Source organism: Bos mutus, chromosome 29 (assembly GCF_027580195.1).
Source record: "Bos mutus isolate GX-2022 chromosome 29, NWIPB_WYAK_1.1, whole genome shotgun sequence".
NCBI lineage: Eukaryota > Metazoa > Chordata > Mammalia > Artiodactyla > Bovidae > Bos > Bos mutus.
The window spans coordinates 1,860,177-1,874,326 of NC_091645.1; the positions used below are offsets into that span (position 1 = coordinate 1,860,177).

General features: G+C 43.4%; 1 protein-coding gene across 1 annotated transcript in view; it reads right to left on the minus strand.

Moving 5' to 3' along the window:
* Nucleotides 1–14,150, minus strand: part of FAT3 (FAT atypical cadherin 3) — an 801,625-nt gene that overhangs the window by 155,227 nt on the left and 632,248 nt on the right. The window contains exon 7 of the mRNA XM_070365061.1: nt 5,565–5,704. Coding sequence (XP_070221162.1) covers nt 5,565–5,704 — 140 coding nt within the window. The remainder of the gene's footprint in view (nt 1–5,564; nt 5,705–14,150) is intronic.

Sequence of the window (14,150 nt, forward strand, 5' to 3'; positions counted from 1 at the left end):
CTTTCATGAATTTCAGGACCTGTTGGATAGTTTCCAACAAGCTGTCTTGGGGAGTTTAGTTTGTTTGCACTAGATTCTTTTTTAATGTAGACCATTTTAAAAATCTTTATCGAATTTGTTATTATATTGATTCCTTTTTGTTTCTCTTTTGTTTTTTGGCTGCAAGGCATGTAGGAGCTTAGCCCCTGACTGGAGATATAACCTGCACCCGTTGCATTGGAAGGCAAAGTCTTAACCACTGGACCCCCAGGGACATCCTGACAACTAGGTTCTGGTTTGCATGGACTTGCTGGAGGCAGCTGGATGTGGAAGCTGGGAGCGGGTGGGGACAGATGGGAACACAGCTGGAACTAGGGTGGAGGTTTTAAATTTCTCCATTCATCATTATTCATGCTCTGGTCTATAGCAATGAAGGTTATTTCTGGTGCCAGTCATGAATTATTTGCTACCATTCCATGATCTTTTATGTGTAGAAATTGGAAGTCAGCTCTTAAAACTTGGGACAATTTTGGAATACAGACAGCACTAAAAAATGGTAGCTGGTTATAGGCAAAGAGAAGACTGTTAAAGAACCATCAAAGGTAGCCATCCCACAAGGGAAGGGAATGGCACCCCACCCTAGTATTCTTGCCTGGAGAATCCCATGGACAGAGGAGCCTGGCGAGCTACAGTCCATGGAGTCACGAAGAGTTGGACATGACTGAGCTTCTGAGCACACAAGCTATATTATATACAGCACAATAATATCAGCACTTCTTAACACATAAAATCAACACCTCTTTTATACAGAGGCCCTTGTCCATCTTGGCAGGAGGTTTTTGTAAAGAGGATGCTTGTTCTTTTGTTTAGTACATCTGAGTCTTTATAACTTGAAGTCCACAGCACCTTTTTACATTCTGTACTTGTGCTGGAGAATCTCAGAGAGAAAAAGATGTTTATTCGTCACCAGATATTGTAGCTCTGAGGCACAAGAATCCTGGGAGAACAGGACAAAACCGCAGATGAAGGGAGGGCTTTCATGTAGACACAGAGGTCCCTGAGGCTCTGATTTATTTGACATTTGTGAAGTGAAACTCAACAGGTTGTTTATGGCTGATTTGAAGCCCTTGTCATACCATGTTTTATGGTTCCAAAGGAACAAAGTCGAGAAAAGTTCCCTAAAGAAAACTGAACAGGTGTTTTCAGACTACAGGACATTTTAGTTACGGGGTGAAGAATCTCCGTTTGATGGTAAGTCATTAAGTTGCCTTGGGTCATGGGTTGGAGTGTGCATAAGCGGTTGCTAAAAAAAATCTAGAACGCTTTTCTTTTCCCCGGATATCCTTCTTGTAAAAACGTCCTTGATATCGAGGGCTGTGACTAAGCCAGAAATTGCCCCTGTAGGCACCACCAGGAGCCATGGCTCAGGTGGGCAGAGGCCTGAACGGCAGAGGCTGGAGAGGTCTTCATCCCAAATACAGACGGAGAGACAGAGGACTGGTTTTCTGATGGTAAGAATGATGGCACGCAAATCTGTACCTTGAACACTGTTCTCACTTCTTAAGAAGCCCACGGCTTCCCTGGAGGGCCAGTGGTTAAGACTCTAAGCTCCCAATGCAGGGGCCCCAGGTTCAATCCCCAGTTGGGGAACAAGATCTCACATGCCACAGGTAAGAGTTCGTATGCCTCAAAAAAAAAAAAACAAAAGAACAAGAGTTTGTATGCCACGACTAAGACCTGGTGAGGCCAAATAAATAAATAATTTTTTTTTTTTTTAAAGAAGAAGCTCACGGCCCTGGAGACACAGAGTAACTTGGAAACTTTTGATAAGAAAAATCTCTTGATACTCTTTAGTAACCTACTGAGCTTGGCCTTGCCAAGGGGAACCACTAAGTTTGCCCTAATGCTCTAATTTCTGAACTGCCCTAGTGAAAATTGAAAGTACAAGTCACTCAGTCATGTCCAACTCTTTGCAACCCCATGGACTGTAGCCCGCCAGGCTCCTCTGTCCATGGAATTCTCCAGACCAGGATACTCGAGTGGGTTGCCATTCCCTTCTCCAGGAGATTTTCCTGACTCAGGGATCAAACCCGGGTCTCCCGCATTGCAGGCGGATCCTTTACCGTTTGAACCACCAGGGAACTGCCCTAGAGACAAGTCAACTGTATACTGGTCTGAAGTAAGATCAACGAAAGCAGGATGTGAACAATGTGCCCATTCAAAGGCTTGTAACACATTCTCTCAATTAATTTTTTAAAAAATAGGTGCACATCAATCGTCTCGATTTAAAACTCTGAAGCACTCTGACTTCAGGCATGTAGTAAGCTCCCTACACATGGCATGAACTCAAGAAATATTCATGGAGTAGATGCTACTGAATGATTTACCATTTGGTCCTACTGAAATTCTGAAATAAAAGTTTCTAGCTAAGTTTTTTAGGTTAACATGAATCAGTTGTGTTCTCTGGATATCCAGCATACCTGCCACTCAGACCCTATTGAAAATGTAACATCTACTATTCATTAATTCGTTGTGAAATATTTAACATGTATCTATAACATTCTGGGCACAATGAATCACCATTTAATTCAACCGTTACAAAACTCTAAAGACAAGTATGTAATGAATAGGGTTCCACGCTTTATTTGTATTTTATTCAAATACATCTTATGTTTTTAAGTGGTGCTAAGGAGTTGAAGTTGGATATGCCAAGACATGGTTAGCCATGTCTAATTTAAAAACTCTAAATTCTCATTTAAAGTGAATTAGCACTAAAGACTTAGCAATACTACACGTGGGTTGTTAATTAGTCCTTAGAGTGTGTGATTCCTGCAGGATCTCAATCCTGGGCCCCTTTCGGTTCTCACTATCTTTTGAAGATCCTCTGAAGCAGTCTGGGTTTAGGTAGGGTGACTGCATAGTTTATTATTCCAACTGGGACCACTTTGAGTGTGAACTGGGTGCTGTTGACGATTGCATTAGTGCAATAGGTATAAAGGGGATTCTCTTGGACAAACAGGGTCTTGGGTTTGCCTTAAGAAAGAGCACTGGTGGAAGGATCTGGAGTTGATATGCACTGGCTGCCTTATCAGTGCCTGTCACATCCCCCTTTTGGGTTTCAGTTTATTGGAATGAAGAAAAGGAAAAGCGTTGTACTAAAACCGACCGGCAGAAAATGAGATGGTTAGACAGCGTCACTGAATCATTAGATGTGAATTTGAGCAAACTCGGGAAGAGAGTGAAGGACAGGGGAGCCTGGAGTGCTGTGGTCCATGGGATTGCAAAGAGTTGGACACAACTGAGAGACTGAACAACAACAAAACCCACCCTACTGCTTCGTTCAAACTTCACCACTTGACAATTACAAATAGACCCAAAGGAAAGAATCTCATCATGTTTTTGAAACAGCTTCAAATTCAGAGATAGTTGGCTAGACAAGCACATGAAACACTTTTTAAAAACTCACCCCTTTTAAAAACCACATTGTTACCAAAGCTTACATCATATTTTAAATCAGCTTAAGAAACCAATAAGCCGACTTCAGGGTTGGCAAACATTTCATCTGTGCCACCTGAAGCATCGTGTTGAGGCTGCACCTGGGCTCATGAGGGAAAAACAAAAAACAAACCTCAACCAGTTAGTGATTGTTTCTGGGGTCATGGGGACACGAGAGAGATGCAAAGAGGACAGGAGGGGTTACGGGCTACGTGTGTGCGCCCATTCTCTGCCAGGGCCGGCCGAGGGTCTCTGGTACTAAAATATAAAACACAAGAAAAACCAAACACAGCTTTAGGGTAAATCTGCTTCATACTGGTATCTAACACAGTGTGAGTCTCACCCAGGGATTCTTGTCCTTTTCCCTGCTCTCAGTGGCCTTCCATAAGCACTCAGGTGGCAGAGTGTAAGTGACGGTCAGCAACCCTGGCGCATGTCAGTAACACACAGGACTGCTGGGAACAGGCCAGGCTTCGCTGGGTTTAACAGCCCTGCCTCCCCAGCCAGAGCTTCCACCAGGCAGGGAGGACAAAGACCCGCTGGCAGAGGGGCTGGAACAGGGAGCGAGGTCAGGGCCCCCTGCCCTCAGTCCTCATTTTTATTAAAGCTGTGTGACCTTGGACATATTACTTTTCTTAGTTTGTAAAATGAATTTGGATTCAGGGATTTTCCAACTTTAACCTTCTGTGACTAAAACATGAAGAGGTGAAGAATATCACGGTGTGTTAACTCCATGCTAGATGTCCTTTTCTTTGCAAATTCAAGGAAAGCTCCTTTTGTGGTCAAACCGATAAATCTTGCAGTAAATGATCAGGAAACAAACACACATAACTCTTTCATGCACCTGTGCGTCACTTGCTCAGTCATGTCCAACTCTGTGCAGACCCACTGACTAGCCTGCCAGGCTCCTCTGTCCATGGGATTCTTCAGGCAGGAATACTGGAGTGGATTGCCATTCCTTTCTCCAGGGGATCTTTCCGACTCAGGGATCAAACCTGGGTAAGCAGGCAGATTCTTTACAGACAGAGCCGCCAGGGAAGCCCATTTATGTATGCTATGCTATGCTAAGTCACTTCAATTGTTTCCAACTCTGTGGGACCCCATAGATGGCAGCCCACCAGGCTCCATCATCCCTGGGATTCTCCAGGCAAGAACACTGGAGTGGGCTGCCATTTCCTTCTCCAATGCATGAAAGTAAAAAGTGAAAAGTGAAAAGTGAAAGTGAAGTCGCTCAGTCGTGTCCGACTCTTAGCGACCCCATGGATTGCAGCCTAGCAGGCTCCTCCGTCCATGGGATTTTCCAAGCAAGAGTACTGGAGTGGGGTGCCATTGCCTTCTCCGCCATTTATGTATAAATAGTCATAATTTTTTGAAAGAGGCAGCTCAGTTATATAACACAGTAAGCCCCCTACATAAGAATTTTCAAGTTGCAAACTTTTGAAGATGCAAATGCCCCCTGTATGCCAACTGTTGTATTGTACTACTGTGCCTTTCAAGGTATTGTACTGTAAGGTCAAAAATATCTTATTTTTTATGTTTGTTTTTTACATATTACTTGTGTGAAAAGTATTACAAACAGCATAGTACTATATAGGGATTTCTTGATGGCTCAGATGGTAAAGATTCTGCCTGCAATGAGAGAGATCCAGGTTCAATTCCTGGGTCAGGAAGTTCCCCTGGAGAAGGAATTGGCAACCAACTCCAGTCTTTTTGCCTGGAGAATTCCACAGACAGAGGAGCCTGGTGCGCTACAGTTCATGGGGTTGCCAAGAGTTAGGCACGACTGAGTGACTAACACACACCATAGCCGACCGTGTTAGCTGGGTACCTAGGTTAGCTTTGTTGAACTTACAAACAAATTGGACTTGTGAATATGCTCTCGGAACGGAACTCATTTGTATGTAGGAGGATTTAACTGTACTGTTGATAGAATCCTTTGTCTAGGTTGTTCTTGCAAATTGTTTCTTTTTTTTTAGACACTAAAAATCCATGGACATAATTTACTACTTCAACATATATTTTAGTTGCTTGCATCTCTAACTTCAGCAGATTTCTCAGCATTCTCACTGTTTAATAAGTTGACGTCTTACCTGAGTGACAGCAACATTTGTCCCGTCGGTGACCTCCACACTCATGTTATAGATGGACCTCTGCTCTGCATCCAAAGGTTTTGCAATGACAATGGTCCCAACACCCTTCTCTGCGTCAAAAGAGCTGTCAAAGTTGCCCCCTGACGAGTTCACAGAAACAACATGAAATTAGCATATCTGAGAAGTTATTACACGTACTGCAGCCCACAGTATTAAAGGGAGCACGTATACAGAAACGCTTTTTCTGGACAGGCACCCCTGTGGCTCAATTTGTACTTCTTAAATGAACCCTTTATTTTCTAACTTAACTCATATTTCAAAACACAGCCTCTACAGTGCATAACAAATGCCACAAAAAAAAATGTATTGCCAAAAATCCCCTCAGCACATAAATTGACCCCATAAAATATTTAGAAAGGTAAAGTCCCATTCAACCCCTTGTGGCTTATGAGCTAGGAATTTGTAGACCTTTTACTTTTCCAAAGTAGATTACATTCTAAGTACACAAACAGTCCAATCATTATTAACAAAAATGAGTAGGCACTTTGAAATCTGTACCAGGATTGATGGTAAACATGTGGTTTTTAGAGTTCAGATTCCCTCAATTTGATGTCAGAAATGAAGTTATAAATACTAGAAAATAAGGAAAAGCAACAAAATTGGATTTCATATTAAAAATTCTCTATCTGTAAGTTGGGGTATTTATAGAAAAAAATTTTTTTTTTTTGCCATCTTGACAGTGTGAATTATCTTTCTCTGCCCAAAGTAGAAAGTTTGCAGGAGATTTACAAAATGAAATCTGGAAAGAATGAGAGGGAAACATCACCTATGGAACAACTGATAAAACATTTCATATGAAAGTTTAGGAAAATTTACTTTCTACCACTGGACCAGGTATAATCCATAATCTATGACTAATGTGCTTAAGACAATATAGACTTTGTTGAAATTACTGTAGATGTTTTCATCTCTGAGAATCAAAGTGTGGTTTATGATCTTTTTCGAAATGAAAGATCTTTTTTAAGGGGGAGAGAAGATACTGCTAGAAATGCTGGAACAATTTTAAGTAAGTATCAGTCTACATTCACAAGCTCTATTTACTCTAGCTTGAAATTTCACTATGTCAATTTTGTTCCTGGGCAGTAATTTTATTTAACTATAGCACATAGGGCAATGTGTTTACTGAATTTCATATTTTAGAAAGGTAATCTTGGCTTCTGTTTTCTGCATTTCATTTTGCTGATCAATGAACAATGTTATATACAATTTCTATGATATTACAATTAGAAATGGGCAGATGAGTTAAGGGGAAGAAGAATTTTATGTGAATTACTAGAATTTGATATATAATGACATGAAATAAATAATGTGGTGTACTTACAAAAAAAACTGGTCATATATATTTCAAATACTTATTGCTTGCAGCTGCCATATACACTTAAGATTATTTAATTGCTAGAGAGAACATAATTGCCCTTGACATTTAATTAAAGCTATGAAGATATGGGGTACCAGAGAATTGCTTGGAGATGATATATTTTTCAAAAATTTCATTTAAAAAGAGACTCATCTTCCAATTAATATATTTAATTGATTTACTGAGAAATACTAAATGTTAACTCCAGAAAAAAAAAAAATGTCTTTTGAAGAATGGGATAAAGAGAAAGGGGAGGAGATCTAGGCTGAAAGAGAAGCAAGCCTTAGGTCACCATGCCTTTTTCAAAGGGAATGTTTCATGTTGATAACCACATGAAATGAAATGTATGGCTGATTCAAGTGTCTTGAATAACCATCCTAATGAGCAAAGAAAAGTCATTTGCTATCAAGTGGTACATTCTGAAAAGAAACTTTGCCATGGAAACTTTCAAAAGAAAGATGAAAAATCACCTCAGACTGCATAGAAGGAAAGATGAGAAAGCAACTTCTCAAGCTATTTCTGGTGGGTATTAAGTCATATTTTAAATCACATTAAAAAATCATCTTTAGAATGCCTCCTTACCAAGATTTTTACTTTTTTAAACCTGAGGACCTTGGTTTTGGGGGGTGGGGGTTAAGAGTGGGCCAGTTATTTTAGAAGGTGAAAATTTGTAGGTCAACGTAAAATGGAAGCTCTGCAAATGATAAAACTTTGGTTTGCTCCAAAGACAAATAAAAATGAAATTTAGAGGATACGCAAGCAATGATTCCCAGTTTCAGTGGGACGATTATATACTCTTTCCCTCACTGCCTAAGGCCCACATTTTCCTCGGGACCCTCCCTATGCAGAAATACATCATCATTATGCTTAGTGGCATAAAACTTATTACATATTTTACATATGGCATATAGATTGTGTGCATTATTCTTTTTTTTTGGTATCAAAAAACATTTTTGATTACTTTTATGGTAGTTTAAAAAACTTCATTTTATATTGGAGTGTAATTGATTAACAATGCTATGTTAGTTTCAGGTGTACAGCAAAGCGATTCAGTTATACACACACATGTGTCTATTCTTTCTCAAATTTTTTTCCCATTTTGGTTATTATCAAATACTAAGCAGCGCAGGGAGTGCTGCTCAATGTGGGGGTGATTTTTTACAGTTCTCTCTCCTTCTGCGTGTGCGTGCATGTGTGTGTTGTATCTCCCCCATTCACCTCTGTTGTTTCAAATACTCTAGACCAGAAACCTTGAAAGGAGCAGGGGAGATGGGCAAGGAGAAAGCAGATCACGGTGAGCTGGAGAAACCCTGTGAGTATCTCTCCATCCATCAATAAGGCTAGCAGCCTCTGACGCTCACTTCTAGGGCTTTTGCTCCTAGTGAAACCAAGATTTCATGTAAAACCAGGTTTCCCAAATCGTCCCTGAGTTTTACAATGAATTTCTGACAAGGGACACAGAATCTAGACCAGCAGTTCACCATCAACCCTCCCGCAATTTCATAACCTACCACTTAAGCCTCCCATTTCATGAACGACTCTGTCTCTCTCCCCCAGGCCTCATTTCTCAGGCTCCCTTCTAGCCTGAAAGGTGATTGCATTTCATTGGATCCCAAGTCCAATTCATCTGGCATGAGCCTATTAGACGGAATGAGTCTGCTTTCACTAGCAGTGCCCATTTAAAGAAGACGTGCTTCCTCAGAGCCAGTAAGAACATGCAAAGCCAGAGTGTGCTGGGGTGGCAGCGCTGGGCTCAGCACAGGGTGGGGAGGGGGAGACACCGCCAGCTGGGCTGATCAACAACGTGGGGGTTAAGAGAAGTCACAGCCTGAGCGTTGCTGCAGGGGCGTGCGGCAGAGATGGTCGTAAGCGAGGTTGTGAACAGCCCACATAACAGAATTCATGTCGGGACGTTTCTCTTTGACCATTTTCGGTCAAGACAGGTGCAAAGGAGTAAACAGAGAGCCACGAGGGGTGTGTTGCATCTCTACTGGATTCTAAAGTTAACATCAAAAGTCGGAGGGTCCCGAAAAAGCTTCAAAAAATGGGATGGGAATGAAAATACTTGGAGCCAGCAGCTACTGCTGGAATGTGTGGGCAGCAGGGTGTTGGGCCATAAACCAGTTAAGTTTTCCTTTAAAGAATCACCCATCTCTCTGGGTTACGAGACCCAGAGGTGACTATCTCACAGCTTTCCCTTTAGAAAAGCTTCCAGACCCCTCCCCTAGCTCTGATTCCAATCCACCCTACTCGCAATGGTAAAACTACCAATCAAAATTTCAAAATCAATCAAGAGGGAGGAGCTATGGGAGAAGCTTCCCAAACACTGAGCCGCAGAATCTCAGTGAACTCCCATAGGAGTTGTTTGCAAGCTGTTCATTCAAGTTCAGCGTGCACACCAAACTTGAGGGAAAATACTACACACTATTTCTGTGATTTGATCATGAATAACTGTCTGCCTTGGAAGGAAGAAAGCACAGTACAGGGCTAAAACGGATATTTACATGCGAGGCAGGAGAAGCAGGCTGGAGGTTAGAAACAGTGGTAGGAAGGAAAATCCCTTCTAGAATCTGGTTTAAAATTCATTTTCTTACAATAATATCTGAAGCAGTTTTAAGATTTTTATTATTTTCCTAAAGTTTCTTCAGGTGTTTTCCTATGGCCCACATGGCTGCTATGGAGAAAAGAGAGGCTTGTTGGGGATCCAGTGAGAAGAAATGATGTTGTTGATGACTCTGACCAAGTGTCGCCCTGATGGAGGGAGAGCTGTATTAGAAATGGGACAGCCCTCTTGGGAGGGGTAGGGGAGAGTTCAGTGATTAAGAAATGTGGCCATTGAGTTAGAGAAGACCCAGAGAGGTTAATGCTAGTCAGGGTGCCATCAAAGAGTTTAACTTGCCTACTTGATGGAACCCTGGGGCTTCCCTGGTGGCTCAGTAGTAAAGGATCCACCTGCCAATGCAGGAGACACAGGATCAATCCCTGGGTCGGGAAGATTCCCTGGAGGAGGAAATGGCAACCCACTCCAGTATTTTTGCCTGAGAAATCCCATGGGCAGAGGAGCCTGGTGGGCTACAGTCCATGGGGTTGCGAAGAGCCGGGACATGACTGAGCACACACACACTTGATGGAACCGTAATAGGGGATGGCCCCATCAGGGGTTACAGGTCTAAGCTTGCAAGACAGAAGCAGTCAAGAAGCCAGATTCCCCAGGAAGCAATGACAGACTAAGGGCCCAGGCTGTCTTCATGCTCCTGCAACACAGAAATGTGTTTCAGCTGAGCTGGACCCACATGCCACCTTATGCCATCAGGGGATTATTTTCAAAGAACAACTTTTCTCTTCTCTACGCATTAGGTGAGGCAAATAAACAGAGATAGGTTAAGTGCTTACTGCCTACCAGAAAAACAGTTTTCCTAGTCTAAGTCAGGGGAAAAGCTAGAAAAGTGGGTGGTAGTATCTCCCATCAGACTGGAAGTAAAGAGGAATCGTTTGGAGTATGTAGTAACGGTGGTCTTTACATTACAAATATTTGTCAGCGGGATAGAGATGGGGACTGTGAACCAGATTGCATGCACATCAGAGAGTATGTAAATCAAGATGGGCCGAGTTGAAATCCTAGTCTCCTGAGAAGTGTGAAGATACACGACAAAGCCACAAAGGATTGTGGGTTAGCTTTGTTCCTTTCGTCTTCTCTCCCTTTTAGCGCAGGAAAGGAACATGCTGTGCAATGGGCTGTTTAAACACAGAACAGCTGAACTCTATAACGTTTCCTTTTAATTACAGCTTTCTTGGTGACAAGTGGGCTTCTGTTTCTGGAAGCTGAAGACAGTCTAGCTCTGTGACACTGTAAGCCTTTGGAGGCACAAGAAAGTATCTGGCAGGTCCTTGATGCCGGGGGGGGGTGGGGGCGGGGGTTCCGGCTTGGGGACAAAATCTTGCTCTCTACATGGCTTTTGTGAATTCATATGATAGTAGGAGGAAAAGAAATGCAGGTAAACAAGAATCAGGGAGATTGGGAATATAGAAATAAGCAGACACTACTCTCAGGGGAAAAGGCATGCCGGAACACTATTTCTGCTTATTTAATGTGAATTCATTAGAGCATCTGTAAGTTGTGTTAGGCTGGCAGGAGGTATGGCCTGTAACCGTGAGTGTGTGTATAGGTGTCTATCCAGGTGTAGCACACTGCTAAGTTTTAGGCATTGAGAAGCCCTTTCCCTTATCTCCCCTTGATGTTGGCTTAGCCAAGAAAGATATTTGGGTAAGGAAGAAGGAAAGAGACAGAGGAGAGTGTTGGGGGCCAATGACAAATAAACAAGAAATCTTGAAAGAGTGAAACATCTGAATATGATAAAGGAAACAATAGGTTTTTAGAGAAGAGGAAAAGATGTTGTCAGCAGGTTGGAAAAATATGGCTCTCTGAGATCAGAAAAAATTTTCAAAGGGGGGATTTGGTGGAAGGGGGACCATATCTATTCTAAATGCAGCCAGCACCTGGGGAAAAGTTTGTACTTTCTCCATGACTTAAAGAGTTGACATTTCAAGAGGCTGGCTGGATGCAGGGATGGAAATAAAATCAAGTTCTGTTTGGGCATCTGGCCCAGTAAATTTAATTTGCAGGAGAAGCTTGACTGGATGTTACCAGATACACAGTGAAATCTGTGATAGAAGCATCTAGACTAGAGGGACAACCTGGTAGGTCTATATTAAGAGAAGTGCACGCATGCATGCTCAGTCGTGTCTGACTCTTTGCGACCCCATGGACTGTAGCCTGCCAGGCTCCTCTGTCTACGGAATTCTTCAGACAACAAAACTGGAGTGGGTTGCCATTTCCTACTCCAGGGATCTTCCTGACCCAGGGATCAAACCTGTGTCTCCCAAGTCTCCTGCATTGGCAACCAGATTCTTAACCACCGAGCTACCTGGGAGGCCCGTTAAGAGAAGCATCTGAGCACTAAAACTGGGAAGATTCTATAAAAGGAGCATAGATTTAGGAATAAAGATGGAGAAACATGAAAATGGATGCCATGTTTCTGATCATGATTCCTAGATATGATTTGGAGCAGCCTAAAGGGACTCCTCCCTGGGAGGACTCTGGTCTGTCAACTGCTTGTCTCTTCTTGGACCAGTTCTCATTTAGCCAAAGGTGCTGTGGTGGCTGAGGCTCAGAACACAGTGGAAAGTCACAGTGACTCTGGACGGGTCTCAGGAGGGATCAGTGGGCTTAACACATGGGCTGCCCGGGGCATCTCCATCGGCTGGCTTCATTACCCCACTCACCCTGGGTGGAGATCAACCAAAGCAATGGCAGGAGGAAGGGGGAGGACACAAAGACCTTGACCTTCAGGGTTAAGATTGAAGCCAGGATAGACACCATGAACACGTACGCCAGCACCAATACTGCTGAATGGAGTGCATGCAAGTCAGGTCACACGCAGCATCATTAGGCATGCTTTCCTATACACAGTCATACACACATGCAGGCATGCTAAGGATTTGCACAAACGACTTGGATAACTGGGGTCAGGTGGCCGGTCAGACGGAGCATCAGAGGAAGGTGTGCTTGTAAGATTACTGAAGGCATCCTGGGGTGGGTGGGATGTGCCGCATGCCAAGAGGTTGTATGAACGCATCATGCAAGGGAGAGAAACAGTGCTTTCAGGCCATAGAGGCGCTTGCAAACTGGAGTGTCGGAGAAGGAAGGAGATGAAGTGATCATTGATGGCAGAGGGCGAGTCCTCCCACGGCTCAGGACAGCGCAGCAGGAGCCTCGGCCTTTGGCTTTCCACTGCACTCTCCCTCGGATTACCGAAAAGAAGTCATGATTGCACGGGAGACACGCTGAAACTGAGATGCATCTTCTGTGACCCTGATGGGGCGGTGGTGAAGGAATTACCAAAGGTGATGCAGCACCGACAGCCAGGCGATGCCTGTGGTGTGAGAACACGACTGAGAAGATGGAGGAGCAGAGAGATCTTTCATGGATCAGAAGAGGTGCCATTTCAAAGGCGTTAAGTGGAAATGAAGATGGAGTGGAAAGCTGGGAATGATGATGGTCATGCACAGGGATGTTGTGATAGATGCCCATTAAGTGAAAGATAGCCGTTCTACCAGCATTCTAGAAAATGAAATAGGTAGAAAACAAGCCTTTTCTTTGGGGGAAGTTCAGGGGACACTCTACTGATGTTCCATTTGGGGGCCATGGGGCATTCATTCTTTTCTATGCTTCATTAAAACAGATGTGGAACATTCTAAATGCTTTCCCCAGACCCAGTCATTCCTGGGAAGAGAGGCAGGTTCCTGCCCATCCTAGGCACTGATACGTGAAGGAAATGATTCCCCCAGACCAGCTCTCTGGAGTCACCGCCTCCCACGGACGACCGTGGGAAGTCAGCTTCAGCTGAACCCAGCGTCAGACCCAGGGCTGGCGTGCACTCTTCCCTTTGCTTGGATTCCTGGTCCTCAGCACTTATTTCCTCTCCGCCGCCTCTCCCTACCGGGTGGTGAAGGGGCAGTTTTGCCCTCTCTTTTTGCAGCCTGGTGTGCTTTCTTGCTTTCTTTCAAGGAATTTAAAGGTTGGCTTTTAAGGTCTATCCTGCCTGCGTCCATCTGCTTTTTGTATTTGGCTCTCACAGGAAGCTCTTGCTGGCTATATATCCGGGCTCTGTTTCCTGTCCTTCCTATTCTGGACCACAGCCCGGCCTCTCCTGGGGGCGGGGGTTTGGGTCTATGGATGACACTCCTACAAAACTGAGGGGCTGGGATCTATTTGAATTTGCTTTCCAATTGGAAACGGCCCAGGTAAACTAACCTATGGAAAGATCAAAACAACAAAAAGCCCACATACCTCAAAAGCAGAGAAAAAAGTTTCTCTAAAGAAATCAGAACAACCCCCCTCCACCCCAAATCCAAACCCCATCGAACCTCAAACAAAGGAGTCACTGGATATGAGTAATGCAATCGCTGTTAGAGGCATGTACGAAATCTGTGGGCTGCATTTCAGCCTGTCACAGGCAGTTATGAAAGATGTAATTTAATTTGCTTAAAAAGAAAAAAAAAACCCCGTAAAAGGCAGATTGGATAGCTGTATTTTAGCAAATGTGTTTGCACTAAGGGTACCTTCTGTTGAACAGTTCTGCCCACAAGCTGTCTGTAGAATATAGAAC